This window comes from Muscardinus avellanarius (genome assembly GCF_963383645.1).
Source record: "Muscardinus avellanarius genome assembly, chromosome: 2".
Classification (NCBI taxonomy): domain Eukaryota; kingdom Metazoa; phylum Chordata; class Mammalia; order Rodentia; family Gliridae; genus Muscardinus; species Muscardinus avellanarius.
In genome coordinates, this window is record NC_137787.1 from 192,093,069 (window position 1) to 192,111,506 (window position 18,438).

General features: G+C 39.7%; 1 protein-coding gene across 1 annotated transcript in view; it reads right to left on the bottom strand.

Annotated features, from left to right (window-relative positions):
- The window catches only part of NALCN (sodium leak channel, non-selective), a gene marked incomplete at both ends in the record, with an annotated part of 325,849 nt that overhangs the window by 216,203 nt on the left and 91,208 nt on the right, over positions 1-18,438 (bottom strand). The window contains 3 exon segments of the mRNA XM_080690305.1: positions 3,719-3,805; positions 12,089-12,193; positions 12,313-12,455. Coding sequence (XP_080546431.1) covers positions 3,719-3,805; positions 12,089-12,193; positions 12,313-12,455 — 335 coding nt within the window.

Consider the following 18,438-nt stretch of genomic DNA (forward strand, 5'->3'; position numbering starts at 1 on the left):
CAACAAGAGAGCCCTACGTCACCAGAACGTTCTGCTTTGCAAAAGGAGGAGGAAGTGCGGATTTTCACATAAACTACTCTGTTTATGAAACACTGGGCTTTTGTTTAAAAACCACTTTAAGGGCAAAAGCAACAATTTCTTTAAGTTTTTTTTTCTTAACATTTTTGGTGCATTATAATCTCAAATCAGAATGTTAGTTCACAGTGATGGGGACAGAGATGCACACAGCCCTCGGTGGAAAAGCAACACTTTCTGGGAGTCAAAAAGGGGCTCTGCGCCATCTCTCAGTTGTTATTACTATTAGTAGTATTTTGCAGAACTGGGGATGGACTCAGCGGCATTCTATCTCCAAACTACACCCCAGCCCTATCTTTGATTCTTTATTTTGAAATGAGGTCTCATTAAGTTGCAGAGGGCCTTATTAAGTAGCTGAGGCTGTCCCTGAGCCCTGATCCCCTCGTCTCAGCCTCCCAAGTACTGGGATTACAACGCGCGCCACCACGCCCAGTTCTCTCAGATATTACTGATTCTTCCTTTGTCTAGTTTATTTCAACAACTACAGAATTACAAACTCACTTTAATTACAGGTGTTTACATGTTTCATTCTGATAAACTATACTTTTTCATGAAGATGGAATTGGTTGGGTTCCTTTTGATGCCCTATTTCCTAACACCCAAATAAGCACAGACTTATTTAGGTCCATGCTGAAGAAGAAAACAATGGCCAGAGCTATGTCTTGTCAGAGCTCTGCCACCCTGTTTTATTTATTTATTTATTTATTTATTTATTTATTTAATTTTTGCTGTACCGGGGATGGGACCCAGGGACATTCCACCTTTGAGCTACACCCCCAGCCCTATTATTTTGTCTTTTTAATTTGGAAACAGGGTCTTACTGAGTTTTGAAGGACCTCGCTAAGTAGCTAAGGCTGTCTGCAAACCGCGATCCTCAGGTCTCTGCTTCCCTAATGCTGGGATTACAAGTGTGTGCCATCACACCCAGCCTTGCCACCCTGTTTCAGAAGTGACATCCCACCACAACCATCCCAAGTTATTCAAAGCCACATGTTCTATGCAAGGTACTTTCTAGAAACAAACTCCAAATGCCCTGCTTGTTTTAGACCCCTGTGACATTTACATGGAAATAAATTATTTCCATCGCTATGGTTACCGCCGTCACAATTCAATTTTTTGTCTCCAGAAACAAGACCAGGAAGACAAAGAGCACAACTTATTGTGAGAAGTCAAAAAAAAAAAAAATTCCAAGAAGTCAAGAGCTCGTGAGAATTCAGACAGACTACAGCCCTCCTTTGCTGAGTCATTTGTTCATTTAATCAAAGGAGGGGGGCATCTGCCCTGGTTATAAGAGTGATCGTGATGGCAGATTTGGTACTTTATCTTATTAAAATTATAATAAACACAGAAGAAAAGAATAGGATGAAATGGAGGCGCGTCCCTTGGGTCCCGATCTATTTTTTGAGGACAAGTTAGACTTCTTCACAAGAATAAGTGTCTGAGCAGAGTTCCAAAAGATGAGTGGGAGAGAAGTGTGTGGGAGAAGGGAACCCTGTGAAAATGCCAGGCCCCTGGAGGCAGCCATGCATCCTCCGAGAAGCAACAGAAAGCATAACGAGGAAACACCCAGGAGGAGTCCCGGGAGCCCCAGCCAACGCTGACCTCCAGGGTGGGAAGCGCAGATGATAGGATGGAAGGGGAACACTTCCTGTGTATTTTTCTATAATTAACTTTTAATAACGAGAGCACAGTCGTGTTTTTCTTGTTTTAAAAGTACAAAGAAGTTACATGTGGTACTAATTTGTCTTTGGGCCTGAGGCACCATGGCCCAAACACTGTTTGTGACAATGAGTATGAGTGCTTCCAATGAAAGTTGTTCTGCTAGTATTCCATTCATCCATTCATCCATTCATCCATTCATGTATCGGGGGTTGGACACAGGGACATTCTACCTCTGAGCTATATCCCTAGCCCTTTTTTATTTATTTTTATTTTGAAACAGGGTCTCGCTATGTTGCTGAGGCTGGCCTTGAACTCCTCTTATCTCAGTCTCCCAAGTACCAGGATTACAAGCATGCACCACCATACTTGTCTTGTTATTTTATTTTTGTGGTACCGGGAATTGAACCCAGGGGCATTGTACCCCTGAGCTACACCCTCAGCCCTATTTTTTTAAATCTTTAATTTGAAACAGGGTCTCAATACATTGTAGAGGGCCTCACTGAGTAACTGAGGCTGGCCACGAACCTGTGATCCTCCTGTGTGTCAGCCTCCCAAGTACTGGGATTACAAGTGTACACCACCATGTCCAGGTGTCCTGTTATTTTAGAGGACCTGGTTTTTCTTGTGTTGTTTACTTCTTTTCATTTAATTATTACTAACTTTTTTCTCAGATGTGGAATCTCTCTATTCATAGTCTCGACTCTCTACAGAGGAATGGCCCCCTGTTCATCTTCCTGCTCACCCAGCCCCTTTCATGATATCGGCTCCTTCTGGAAGGTTTGATTTAGCATGTATACCTCAAGCTGAATTGAAGGGAGTTCTTTCATATTAGGTCATCTGATTTCTTCTGGGGTTTCTAGCCCTATGACTCACATTCATGAAACTTACTATCCACACCACCGTCGTCACAGCACGTGCCTAATATCTGGGTCTCTCAGATGCCACATCTGTACACATAAGCCCAACCTCTGTCCCCTGACACCAGGGTTCATTACTGGCTCCTTTCTGTGCCGTGCTCACAGGACATCAGTTCCTTTCCATTCCCAAACCTTTGTGATGAGAAGGCTGGCTTTGCCCCCTAACTCCAGGGGCAAACTCCACACATCCATCAACAAGCATTAAACAAACTTCAAAGCAGTGGGGTCTGGGTCCCCTCTGACTCTGATTTAATTCCCAGAGAAGCCCTTAGAGCTTGTGTCCATCACAATCTTAGGATGCCTCGCACACTTTTTTCCTTCAGATGAAACACAAGACCAAGAACCAGAAGACCCAGTGCCTAGTCTTGATGTCTCCATTTGACTGAGGTGTAACTTCAAAAGATTCTCCTGTGTCCTCTGAATATCTACTTCTTCATCTGTAAGTGACTACAAATGGCATCTCTACATCACAGGGTTGTAGCAAACCTTCCTTACTCCTCCTTCATTTACTTGGTATTTATTCAAACACCACTACCTCAAAATATCTTTCCCTGACCTCTCAGACAAAGAGAGACGACTCCAAATCCTACTTCCCCATATTGTCTTAAATTTCTTTTTGCAAAGTTTCCATTGCTCTTTTCAGTGCTACTTCAACACTTGTCTTTTTTTTCCCACCCTCAAGAATACTGTAAGCTCTGTGAGGGCAGGGGCTTGCTTGGCTTGTTCAAGATGATCTTAGTACTGAGAACATAGTTGGTGATCAGTAAATATTACACGATGGCTTAACGAGTAATGTAAGTGAAAGTACTTCCTAGGAGAGCAGCTATCACTATAATCATTATTATGGTTATTACTACCAGTAGAAATAGTAGTAGAGGTAGTTGTAGAAGTTGTATATCACCTTCCAGGCCCTCAGAATACAGGGTTAAGTAAAATACTGTCCCTGATGGCTGGACCATAAATCTGAGCATAACTTAGAGCTTGAGGGGCTTCAGATTTTTCTTGCAGAAAATAAAAGCCAAAGCCCTCTGATGGGTAATTTTAAGAATGACATGGTACTGCACCTGGAGGCAGGCTGGGGCGCGTCCCTGGGGCTTGTTGACGTCCACAGCTACCAGCTGCCAGCCACCAGCAGCATCTTCATGAAACATCTTCAAGACAAAGAGGGAGATGAGTCAGAGACATTAAATATGGAACATCAACAACTCTGTCTCCAGCTTTCTATACGTTCTAAGCTATCAAAAGTCTGTCTCCTTATGGATTGAGAATGGCATGTGAGTCATTTCAAGTATGTTTGTCTGAACACTGAACACGTAAGTGGACAATAATAATAACAAGAGCAATGAAAATAATTTGCATTTGCTCAACATTTGTCCTGTGTCAGGCAATTTCTACCTTACACGGACTCTGCACATGCGCAAAGGGTCTTTTCCATAAGGGAAAAGCTTTAGTGTATTTTTATCCCCACTATAATATTACTTATTAGATCTGGGAGAAAATGTAAATCGGAATGCTAGAGAATTGTGCCCAGTGTCTTTACTATAGGTGGGGGATTTTTATCTTTGTTGAGTGGGTATTTTTCACAGAGATAATTAAAGCCGGAGGAAAGCCCAGCAAGTGTTGTGTGCATGTGGCTTGCTAGCACTATTAGTTGCCTTATGATGCAAGACTATAATGCTCCAATGAAACTATAAAATAATCAAACAAGCAAAAACCAGCAAAGAAAAAAACTAGTCTCGTGGTAAAAATTATAAAAAGCCTGCATGTGGTATAGGGGCAGAGATTGGTGTCTTATTTGTTTATTTATTTTTATTTTTGCAATACTGATGATTGGATCCAGGGGAATTCTACCTCTGAGCTATACCCCCAGCCCTATTTTCATTCCTTATTTTGAAACAGGGTCTCACTAAGTTGTAGAGGGCCTAAGTAGCTGAGACTGGCCATGGACCTGCAATTCTCCTGCCTCAGTCTCCCAAGTACTGGGATTACAAGTGTGCACCACCATGTTCAGGTGAGATTTGTGCTATTTTAATGGTAGGATGTTTCATATTGTTTAAGGCACTGTGTGCCGTTATTTTAACTAGGCCATAACTAATCTTCTCAACAGAAATTTCATATACATATTTATAAAGGGAACAAGTTGTTCATTTTGGCTTATAAGATGTGAGTGATAAGATTGAGGATATTATAGGGCTACTAAAATCTAAAATTCACCAATTTGGATGTCTGAATGATTACTGCACTGCATATTCCACTAACTTAAAAACTACTCATCTATCAATATTATACCCAGCTAAAAGATACTTCCCACTTGCAAGTTTTTTTTTTTTTTTTTTTCGGGTCTAGGGATGGAACCCAGGGGCATTCGACCTCCAAGCTATATCCCCTGCCTTACTTTTTATTCTTTATTTTGAAACAGGGTCTCACTAAGTTGCAGAGGGCCTCACTAAGTAGCTGAGGCTGTCCACAAACCGCGATCCTCCAGTGTCAGCCTCTCAAATGCTGGGATTACAAGCATGCACCACCACGCCAGGCTAAGTATTTTCTATTTAACATACTTTCTTGCCAGTTTCTTAGAAGTGTGTGGGGAGATGGGTGTGGGGTGAAGTATTGGGTTAAGGTAAAATTAATCATTTTTCTTTTTGTAAGAAGTAACACCAGTAACAACACCTGAGGTCATTGTTTTGTATACACAAACATTTCCTTTGCTATCTCTCTTTCTGTCCCTAAGTTAATCTGACCCTGTATTGAAAGGGTAATTGCTGATGTCTGAGTAAGATGACACATAGGATTTGTAATCTTAATTTCAAACTCCTCTCCGTAGAAATGGCAGCTTGTTTACAGAAAGTTAACTTGTTCTCTATCTAATACACGAGGCTGAGATTTTTTCAGATGACAACAATGTCGTTTTTTTCAAATTACAAAATCGAGGTGCATATCTGCACGAAGATTCTTTGACCAATGCTGCCATGGCGAATTGCATATTTCATCCATCTAACTATAAGACTCAATGTCCCCTTCAGAATGAATCCTAAAAGATTTTCTTCTTGCTGGTAGAATCAAGTACTCCCTTCACAAGCAGGCTCATTCTGAGAAGGCAGACATGGGTAGGAGTGTGAACCTGCTACAGTGCCCTTTAAAGTCTCCATCAGAATTCAGGGATTCTCCTTTTAAGGACAAAACACAAAACCAGTCCTGTCAGTCACTGGTTAGGGACCCTTTGCTGATACCGTGCATCTTACATTATTACCACACAAAGCATCCCCAGGGTTTATATTTGCTTTGATGGGTCACAGACTAATTTTCTCTGTTAAATTATTTTTTACAGCAGACCAAAATCAAATGAATCAATTTAATTGCCAGGAAAAGAGTTCTCTCAAGGTGACTCCTTTGTCGGAAATAAAGTAAAGGAAATGCAAACACGTTCAATTTCTCTTTGGTCCCTTGATTATAAAACAGTGTTTAGATTGGTTAATACAGCAGTCATAGATCTTTGAGACAGAAGTTGGGCTGAGTAGCAGAAGCTGCAAGTTCTCAAGAGACTCAAAAGCTTAGGGGAAGCATGGGAGGCGCTGCCATTTCCCCCTCTTATCTGTCCTCCCCATCTTTCAAAGTGAGAGAACTTTTATGGGGCCACTAAGCCTCCAGAAAAAAAAAAAGATTAATTCCTGTCCATTTTAAAAATATCATCTTAAACATGGAAAAATTTATCTGCCTATAGAATATGAGCAGGAACCTTCTCTTTCTGCCTACATTTCTCTTTCCTGCTCTCTGGAATATAGATGTGAGGGTCAGAGATACAACAGCTTTTTCAGTTCACAAGGTAAATTTGGGAATGGAGGTTGCATGGGTTAGAGCAGAAAGCAGGAGTCTGATGCCATAGCAACACAGACCACCATACCACCCCCAAATGACCACTTTCAACTTTACATAAGAGAGAACAGAATTCTCTCTTACTGAAGGGGTTCATTTGGGACTTTTGGTCCCTTGCAAGGGAAATGTAACATAACTACTGTGGGTGGTTTTAGTAAGGATAGACATTGATTTCTTGTGTTTTAATGATACAACTTTCTCCTTCATTTTCTAATCAATCAAATATGTTTACTGAGAAACATGTAGAAAAGTGTGGATGAGCTGTAAAAAGCAAGAAAACAATTTTAAAAATCCCCCAACTTTACCCCATCACTCAGAGACAACCTCTTAAAATCTTAAGAGTTAAATATCCATGTATTTTAAACACACGCCACACACACACACACACACACACACACACACACACACACATTGGAGATCCCTTTTTTGATACCAGTATGTTGTTAGCAGGCTTTCATGTCAATACATGTTTAACCATAAATAATGTTTCATATAAAAAACATTTAATCACTGTTTTAATGGTTTGCATTTTCTCCAATTCCATAATTTGTAAGCCATAATTTATTGCTAGAGATTCAAAATGTATGCATGTATATATGTATATATGCATGCGTGTGTGTATGTATTTGTTGCTAGGGATTGAACTCAGGAGCACTGTACTTCTGAGCTACATCCCCTGCACTCTTTATTTTTGAGACAGAGTGTCACTAAGTTGCTGAGGGTTTTGCTAAGATGCTGAGACTGGCCTTGAACCTGCAATCCTCCTGTGTCAGGCTTCGATGTACTGGCATTACAGGTGTGTACCACCACGGCATCTGGCAGAATTTTTTATTTTGTATTTACCAATGTGTTCCATATACATCCTCAAAAATAAATTTGTATTGTTCAAAATTTTCCTTAGAACAAATTCCTAGAAGTGAAATATCTTGGCTAAATACTACATATATAGTAACATATATAAACTATATACATATATACATACATACATATATCATTTTTGATACATATTGTCTAATTTTCCAAGAAAAGATGTTTCAATATCTACTCTTTCTTACATAGTTTTTATTTTATATACTTTGTACTGTAGTCTCACAGTAATATGGTTCAGGGTGATGGGAATATATATGACCACAGTGCTTGATGAACTTCTCTTAATAAGAATATTATGAGGACGCCCCTTACAGCCAACAATAAGTACAGTCTTTTTAAAGGGAAGTGAACATGGGGCTAGAACAAAGCTTGCCGATGATGGGGCGTGTGATGGTTAAAGGAGGCAGGATCTCATAGGGAGTAAACCCAAAGGCTTCTGCAGGCTCCTGCTCCAGCGCCTGGTTTTGAGTTCCAGGCCTGTAACTCACTGGTTATGTAATATTGAGCAAGCTAATTAACCTTGCAATCCTTGTCCTTTTTTAATCTGCCAAGTGTTGACAATGATAGTAGCCATCCAACAGTATTATTTTGTTAAATAATAATCAAATAAGACAGCCTGTGGAATCACCGCACCAAGCTGACTGCTCCTCTCAGTACATGTTAGTGATTGTAATAAGATGTCACAAGTTAGTGGAAGATCGCCAGTCACAACAGGAAAGGATTTCCATGCACACTCTCCACTTGGTATGGGAGCCACGGAGATTCCAGTCTTGAGAATTATTTCAGGTTTGTCCATTTCAGTAGCTAGACTTTGGTAGTAGGTCACCTGATTTTCAGAGTAAGAATGCTTTGGAAATTACTTTCTTAGAGGCAAAATATCATCATTCTCAGGCTGTCTGTTGGGAGGTGGTAACAGAAGGAATCTTGGTAGCAAGAGAATAACTGGAGCCCAATTAAAATTCCAAACCCAAGACAGACAGACAGACACACACACACACACACACACACACACACACACACACACACAAATATAGAGAACCTAAGATTTATTTTGAAATTCAGGTGCCCTTTGGATTCTTTCAAAATTGATTATATTTTTTAAGTACTCGGGATAGAACCTAGGGGCATTCTACCTCTGAGAGACACTCCCAGCCCTATTTTTTATTCTTTATTTTGAAACAGGGTCTCACTGAGTTGCAGAGGGCCTCACTAAGTAGCTGAGGCTGTCCGCGAATCGCGATCCTCCTGTCTCAGCCTCCCGAATGCTGGGATGACAAGTGTGCACCACCACGCCCGGCTAACACTGATCATCTTTAAAGTAGGTGATATTCATCATTACACATAATGATGACAGAGTACACCTGGCAGATTTTGTTATTAAAAATTTGATGATGGCTTCACGAAACATAGTTCTCATTTATGGCTCCCAATGATGAGGGCATTGTTCCTTGACTTCATTGACCTCTCCTTGGAAGGAACTCTCCCCAGCCCCTGCTAGAACAGCCCTTCCCTGAACTGCATGCATGGCCTTGCTTTCTCATGCAGTTTAATGATATTTATTCATGTTACTGCTTGGAATGAAGGAGACCAATTTTCATGACAGTCCTGTCTTTGAGGGTTAGATTGGTCAGTCAAAAGCGCCCTTGATTCCTGTCACAACCCTACATTTCTCAGTCTTCTATCTTAACTCGAGAATATTAACTCAGAAAAGTTGTGTCAACCAGGATGCTTTGTCAGAGATAACAATGGAGGCAGAGGTTCTTGCTTTCTTCATAGAAACAGAATATTTATTTATCAGACTCCAATAGGATCCCAGTGGGCCATGATTTATTTAGAAACGTTAGTATGTGCTGGCTTCCAGAAGCCTATTTTCTATTCCTGAGCACAGCAGAGAAGTGGCCTTGGGTGGCCTTGAGGTTGAATGGTTCTTTCATTTCTATTTTGGGGAAAGCTGGGATAGACTCATTCCTACTACGAGCCAGCGGAGGTCAGAGGACCTTGGGCTGGATAGCAGGTGTCTGAAGTGAAGTCTTCAGTCAATGGAAGTGATGATCTGGATAAAGAGATGCTGGGCCCAGGACTTCATCTACCAGCACATCTATACATTCCAGCATCCGGAGCAGGGGTAATACCCCTAAAATGTTGGCAGACTGGCATAGGGGCTGTTATATTGTGGAAGTATGAATCTTTTGCCTTATAACTCAATCCCTTACCAGATATATAGCAACAGTTATCCCCATCTAAGAATTATGTGAGGTTAGGGGTCTCAACTTCACGGCCCTTCAAAGTGCAAGTGGGCTCATGATGACCTGTGTGATCACTTCTCACCTTTTCCTACTGCACACTGTATTACAGCTTAAGACCTCTAGCATTCATTTTTCTGTAAGTTGTGTCTATGCTGTGACTCCCAGGTAGGGACCCTTTAACTGAAAACATTACTTTGTTATTGTAAAGAAAGATTCTTTTCACTGATTCCGTTATGAATGGTCCATATCAGAGCCAATTCCTAGTGAACTCCTCAAGATGCCTCTTTGTTCACTTAATGTATGTATATGTATTCATGTATATTATATTACATATATTATATATATAACATATACATATCATATTACATATGTTATATATAAATATATATTCACATATTTATATACCCATGGATGTCATGGGATGCCTACAGACTTGCCATATCAATAAGCCCAACATGCTGGGTCCCTTTAGTGACAAAATATACTGAACACTAAATGTTCCACATACCAGAAAAAAAGGCAAGAATATATTTCATGTCTGAAAAGTTGTGTGCTTTACTATAACATAACCATCTTTATTTTATTCCCTGCAAGCCTGTTTTATCAAAATTAGAAACTGGTGATTTAGTACTTTAAGCCACCTAAAGAGAAGTCCTTGTTCACAGAGCTTGGTCAGATTTTACAAATGTACCAGCATCACAGCAAATGATGTCTCTCCTTCCACACACACAAAAGCATCAGGGCCTCTTGCAAGTGGAGATTAAGGGGTGGGCGGGCCCCAGGCAGTTGCTAGGCTGCCTAAGTGGCCTTTCTCCAAGAGGCTGCTGGCAGGAGCTTAGTTGCTTAGCAACCTGGTCCTCAGCCACAGCGTTTTTCTTAATGAAGGTTTTTCACAGATCTCTGTGTGATTACCTCTAGATGCATTCCCTCTGAATTACCAACTTATGCCTCCCGATTAAGTACAATTTTGCATCAAAATTATTGTGTACAACTTTGTTCAAAGTCTTTGCTTTTTGCTTTCTGTTATAGCTGTGGGGCTGATTGGGTGGCACTCCCAAACACTACATTTCCAGCTGCGATTTTATCCAGCAGCGTTACCTAATAAGCATCGCATGGTTTTAAAGACATTTCAGGGCATCTTCTCGGAGCTCTGCATGTATGTGAAGTGCTGAGCTCATGGTTCCAGGTGCCATTTAGGTCTCTGATGCCTGTAACCAAAACCATGCCCTCCGGGAGGCTGTCACCTCAGAATGGCCTCTGAACTTCATTATTTCACGTATTTTGCTGAAAGATATGGAAGCAATAAGAACTTGACCTGGTTGATACTTGAAGTCTTTCCTACCCGGCAGCTATGACATAACCTAGATAGAATTTAAAGAAAAAAATCTTTCATGGAACTTTGAAGAGTTGTTCACCAACATTGAATCACATTAACACTACCATCAATTGGCTGGACATTTCAGACTTTACATCTATATGCTTTAACCTTCTTCATAAATAATCAAATGCCTAATAGCATCTGGACAATTTGAAGGTTTTCAAAGTAAACTTTGTATCTTGCCTTTTTTGCTGATAGATCAGTAGAAGTCTTTACAAACTACTATCACATTTCTTTTAGAATTTAATATTTAAATCACATCTACAATGTATTAAGTCACTTCATTCTCGCTTCTAGAATTTTTTCTCTCTAATAAAGATTCATACTAGAAGATATCTATATCTATATGTATAGATATCTATATCTATCTATATCTATCTATCTATCTATATATATGCCTTTTCTCTTTCTAATCACCATAAAATAATCAGACAAAAAATTTTACACGTAAAAGAAAAGATATTGGCTGTGAATTGCCCTCTGATGTAATTCACTGCTTACTGCTTTTAGTAACATTGTAGGCCATCTCCAGTCTCTTGGAAGTTTATAGGAACCCTTAAGAATAAATAAAACCCTCTGACTCAAAGGCTTGAATTCATTCCAAGGGGTCTTCTTCATACTTTATTGTATTGTTACTGGTGGAAAGATACTTTCTACCCCAAAACTTCTAATCCTGTACATAAGAGTCATTATCTAGGCTTCCACATACTATGAATGCTCTTAGAAATGGGAGATTCCACAGGTGCTATATTAGATTCGCAAGTGCTTTGCAGGACTTATGATACCAGAATCAAATCAAAGGTCCATAATTGGTTGATAATCTTGGTTTTGTATCATAATGACCCACAGCGTTGTTAAAAAAAATATAGCTATCTTTAGGTCTTCACCAAGAAAGTTGGACTTGATTGTCCTGAGTTTGGACTCTTGCACCTGTACACTCAAACAGCCCCCTAGCTGTATCAGATGGCAGAAGCTCATTGCACTAGAGCTATCCCAGTCCCACGGCCAGGGAGGATGAGCTCCACCCATGTCTGAGTGGCTTGGGCATCATCTTGCTGATACTGTACCTGCGTGGTGGCCGTGGAAGTAGTGCTGCTTCTCGATCCCCACATTTGTTGAAACTGTACTCTGATTTCTGCAAATGTTTCGATGATGACGGCAATGAACACATTCTGAAAGAAAATTATAAGGCATGTTTACCAAACATGGGGAGGGAGCAACCCAAAATGCACAAAAGACTTGAAGAACTATTCCAAAATATAGACTTTACTCATACAATTTTTTCCAGTACCTTAACAAGCCAAGCAAGGAAGAAAATCAGAGTGATGAAATAAAAGTAAGATCGCCAGCGGGGAAAGCTATCGATCGCTCTGTACATAAGAAACACCCAGCCTTCCTGGGAGGCAGCTTCATAGACGGTGAATATGCTGGTGCCTGTCCGGAGAGAGGAGAGCACACTGAGCTATGGTTGACTTCTGGAATAAGAAAACGTTGTCCAGGGAAACAATCGGTATTTATCCATGCTCATTTTCTAAACAATAAAGTGCTTCTAAAGACACTAAAATCACACACGCAACATTATTGTTCTTGTTCTTGGAATTTTGGCATAGTTGTTTCTGACTTCGAGGCATGGCAATTTCACCATCTCTAGTAATAAAGTAATTTTATGTGATATCTTTATCTGCTAAAGGCATCTAATAATGCATAAATGGAAACAAACATTCCCACAAAAGTAAAAATATAATAAAGAAAAATGTGCACCATTTGTGCTCCCCACTGGGGATATAACACTTTTAGTATGTTGAAAAAGAACTGAAAAGGTTTTAAACAAAATGAAAGGCATCTGAGAACTGGGTTGCCATTTGAAATCACTTCCCCATATGGAGACTAAAGCTCTCAGACTCCAGAAATTAATATAATGGAGCCTGTCTTTGAATTTTATGGTATTTACTACACCAAAATGTAAGGTGGTGTATCATCATATTGTGCTTTGTGTTTGGAGGTAGAATGGTCTCATTAAAAATACCCCTGATGCCTGGCATGGTGGTGCAATCACTTGTAATCCCCGCACTTGGGAGGCTGAGACAGAAAGATCGCACAGGTTTGAAGCCAGCTTTAGCTACTTAGTGAGCCTCTCAGCAACTTAGTGAGAACTTGTTTCCAGATAAAATAGAAAATAGGTCTGGGAGTATAGCCTGGAGGTAGAAAGCCTCTGGGTTCCACCCCCCAGTACCACCAAAAAAAAAAAAAAAAAAAAAGTACCCCTGATAATGGAAAGAAAGTTTAAAATACATAATTTTTTAAAAGACCATGTTGGAAAAAGAAATATTTTATTTTTACAACACTGTGAAATGTTTTACAGGTGGAGAAAGTAAAGGACATAAAGATTAAGTAAAGCCAGGTGTGACTGTGCACACGTGTACTCCCACTGTTTGGGAGGCGGAGGCAGGAGGATCGCAGGTTTGAGGACAGCCTCAGTAACACAGTTAGACTTTCAGCAACCTAGCAAGCCCTTCTTTCCAAATCAAAAATAAAAAGGGTTGGGGATACAGCTTCGAAGAAGAATATTCCTGAGTTCAATCCCCAGTACACACACACACACACACACACACACACACACACACACACACACAAGATTAACTTGTTCAGGAATGCAGAAATAATAATTAGTGGAAGTAGAACCCAGTTATTTTGGAACAAGGTTATACACAAATAAATATGATGATATTCTCCGGATGTTCTTTTTTGTACAAACCTATAAGGATTTAATAGCTTAACTTTTGTAAAACCTTGGCATATGGTGAATTCTAACACTATTTCTGGTATCATTGATAGTTTGTTATTACTCTGAAACTAGAGATTTTTGTTCAATACCATTTTTGAAAAAAATCACATAAATAAAAATATATTACCTATGTAAAGTTGTTCATAAAGTAGAAACATGACATATGCTGTTCTTCATAAACTGGTAATCAAATAATCTCAATACATTCTACTGTCATGAATGAATTATTATAAAATACAATTCAGCATCCACCCAAATATTGTTCTAATCACACAGAAACATACAACTAGAATGTACGTATGACCAAACGACCAAACTAAGAAGGGTGTTGCTACAATAGGTGGACTGCCCTGTGTCTGAGCCTGTGCACACAAGAGGAGCCCAAGCCTAAGGCACACCAGGTGTGCAGCAGCACAGGAAAGTGCCTGTGAATGAGGACAGTGAGCAATGGGGGCTGGAAGGGAAGGCCAAGAGAAGGAAGAGAAGCATAGTCCCATTGGGTGAATGCCCGTTCTGTATTAATGTGCACTAATATACTTTTTATGAACTTTTCTTTATGCATCGGTCCTTCTTTTTGTTTATTAAATGTGTTACTTTTCTTGGACATGTAGTATTGCACATATGTATGGGGTACAGTGTGACATGTCAATAGATGCACTCAAATGTGTAATGACAGTTGGACCAGAGTGATTGGCATATTTATAACCTCAAATGGTTATCATTTTTTGCGAGTGTGTCATTTTGTGAGAGGATTCAGAATCCTCTCTACCAGCTGCTTTGACATATACAATTAATTGTACCCCATACTTACCCTACACTCTGCTACAGAACACTAGAAGCGATCATGCCTATCCATTGTGCATGTTACCCATCTCCTCCCCGGCCTCGCTCCGCTCCATCCCCGCAGGCCATGGCAAACACTGCTCTCCTCTCAATTCCACGAGGTTAACTTTTTAGCTTCCACATACAAATGAGAAAACGAGGCCTACCGCCTCTCACTTTGGGAATCATATCTTGAACCCTGGTGAGTCACTGTCATAACGATTGGTGTGCATGAAGCATATTTAGTTTCAAGCGTCTCTTGCACACAAGCGTGTTAAGAGAATCATTGACTTTTTACAGAGGTGGATGGAGAGAGATGGAGGAGGGCACCTGTTATCAATCACATGTTACTGAAAAGGAGAGTGCGGGTAACTGATGAATGAAGGGGCCTTAGGTGGAAAGTGAGAAAAGTGAGAGAAATTGAACTCACGTGTCTGAAACTCTTCTCTTGGTCTTGCTCTTTGATTACTACTTTATTTTTTGGAATTTTTAAAAAAAATTTTTATGGGTGCATCATAGTTATACATTTTAATGGAATACAGGATGGTAGACGTGATACACAAGTCACTCATTCAGCCCTTCCCCAGTTCCCGCCTCATTCCCTCCCCCTCCCTCCTTCTCCTGTTAGCTTAGTGGTTGACTTTGATATGTTTGTGCATGTATAGCATGTACATTAGGGAAGTTCCCTCTTCCCTCTCTGTCCCCCTCAGTTAGGTCGCCTTATTTGCTCATCTATGGTTTCTTCTTCGTCTAATGTTCTTCGTATGACCCTTTTTCTTTTTAGCTACTGCTGCTCTTTATATTTTTATCTTGCTTGAGACTGAGGCATTAAGAAGAAACTATTTTCTCTTACTAACACTCATTTGAATATATTAATATGGCTGTGTTTATAGTGTATAAAAAACTCATGCAAGCTGGGCGTGGTGGCACACGCTTGTAATCCCCGTGCTTGGGAGGTGGAGACAGGAAGATTGCACAGGTTCGAAGCCAGCCACGCTGGTTTAAGAGACCCTGTTTCCAAATATATAAATATAATATAGGTCTGGAAGTGTAGCCCGGAGGCAGAAGGGCTTCCAGGAACCCCAGTACCACCAAAAAAAAAAAAAAAAAAAAAAAAAAAAAAAAAAAAAAAGAACTCATGCAAAATGATGACTTTTAGAACAAAGTTTCAGAGAATAGCACATACGCGTAATAAAATGCTAACAGCAAATTGAAAGGTGACTATTTCCATTAAAGATTCACACATACTGGCTTTTGTGGGCTGAATATGAAAGACTATCTGAGCATAAAACAAATAATTTATGTCTTTTATTCTAGTTCTTGAATGAAAACAGAAAAGTGGTTCACAAATCCATTTTGACCACCATTAAAGTTTAATAGCTTTACCAATTGACCATTTTCTGGTAAAATATAGAGATTGTCAAGATAAGATTAAATCTCAAAGAAATGTTGAAAATGTGTCTCTGTCTTCCAACCCAGATCTTTCTTTGTTACATAATGTTAAAAATGTGTCTATGTCTCCCAGCCCAGATCTTTCTTTGTTACATCTACAGGGAAGATGCCATTTGGAATTAAGGAAAAAAAATAGTACATGTAACATGGAGTCTTCAAGATTTTACTTCATTTTCCTTAATTTGACAGAAAGAGAAAAAGGTAGGAACACAGTGAGCAGCTCAAAAAGTAAAATTTGTTGATACAAAGAGATGAGACATTTGTGAAAATATAACCAACCCCCCACCCAGGAAAAATGTTGACTGCTGAAAGAAATGTTTCTCGTCTAAATGATTCACTTTAAGTAAAAAGGCTCTGAAGGACAAAGACACTGACTGAGACATTTTTCTGTGCCCTTCTTTGCCAATGTGAGAAAAAACTATTTTTGGAAAGATTTTTGGAGGGTTGACCAATATTTAACTTCTTTTTTCTTTGTATTGGGAGTGGAACCCATGGGTATTCGACCACCAGGATACACCCCAACCTCATTTTACTTTTTTATTATCTTGAAACAGGATCTTGCTAAATTGCTGAGACAGGCCTTCAATCCGAAGTCCTCCTGTCTCAGCTTCCCAAGTACTGTGCCCAGCTGGTTGACCAATATTTAAATGGACACAAATCAGTGTCTGCTTCTCTCATTTTCTGTGGCAAGAGGCCAACGTTGAGAAGTAAGCTGTTTGATCATGTTATGCAATCCCGCTCCCACTGTCTGCTCCAAACTGCTTCCCGGACTTCTCTTCTGATTCCAATGGAAATCACATCCTCTGTCCTCAGGCTGTGGAAGGTAACCGTCCCCAGCCCTTCCAGAAAGCCCCAGGCTCACTTGCACCTACTCGCTCATCACGCCGAATTCTTCCATTGCCTCCCTGGTATGGACATTCTGAAGTGAATCTGTACCTTTCACTTTATGCCAGAAACTGATAAACACTCAAGAACTGTGAATAAACTCAACAATGATCACATAAACTAGGCACGGTGGCTCACACCTTTAATCCCAGTACTTGGGAGGCAGAGACAAGATGATCACAGATTTATGGCTAGACTCAGCAACTTCACAAGGCCCTCCCCAACTTAGTGAGACACTGTTTCAAAATAAAAAATAAATAAAATAAAATAGGGATGAGGTATAACTAGGAGGTAGAGCATCCAAGGGTTCATGCCCCAGTACCAGACACGCACTCACAATACAACACAATGGTCACATAGGCTAATCCACATGATGGAGGTGCTTCTCAAATACTTTTAAAAATCAATCCTTAATCAGTGTGACTACTGCAAAGATAATTTGGAAGCGAAAAGAACTGTTACTTTTATTAATTGACTTTATAGTTTTCCAAATTTTGAAAATTACTTACAATACATGCATACACCTATATAAACTTTTAGGTTCATACTACTTATAAACATACAAGTCTACCTCTATTATTGGACATAATATGGAAAATATCTATGAAATATATTGATACATAGAAAATATTTTTCTAGGTATACTCCAAAATATTTTTGGTCCATTTTAATTATGGAACTAAAATTCAGAGCTAAAAAGAACACAGTTTAGTTAAATGAATAATTCTACAATAACACCTGGGAATACATATTCTCTTCTTACAGAATAATAAGGCCTGTTTCAAAAACAGTCTAGGAACTCCTGAAATAGTACTACTTTCCTGGACCCCACGTCTACAAGTACACATTCAAGGTGTGTAAGAAATAGAATCGCCAGGCGTGGTGGCGCATGCTTGTAATTCCTGCACTTGAGAGGCTGAGACAGGAGGATCACGCAGGTTCAAAGCCAGCCTCAGCTACTTAGTGAGACCCTGTTCCCAAATAAATATAAAATAGGTCTGGGAGTGTAGCCTAGAGGTAGAGGTCCCCTGGGTTCCATCCCCAGTACCCCCCACACACACACACGTGTGTGTGTGTGTGTGTGTGTGTGTGTGTATGAAATAGAATCACAATAATGATATTTGGCTCATCACTTCTAATTTCATTCATTCTTTCTGACCCCTTCCATTGATGGCTTGAGTTTGTTACATAAGAAGAACCATACTACATGTAGAAGAAAAATACTCGCTTAGAACTTGCTACAGGTTGCCTACGCTAAAACAGAGTAGAGGCTATCTTTTCTAGCTTGAACAAAACTATATTCTCATTTGTTTTGATTATCTTTAGGATTAGCTGGTCTGCTGTCTGACTTTCTTCTACAAGACTGTGTCTTGGGAACATCTCCATTTGTTTCTTCAAGTCATGTTACTTAAGTACATTAATTTTGTTCTCAAATAACAGGCACAGAAAACTATGGAGGTAACTAATAAAAAA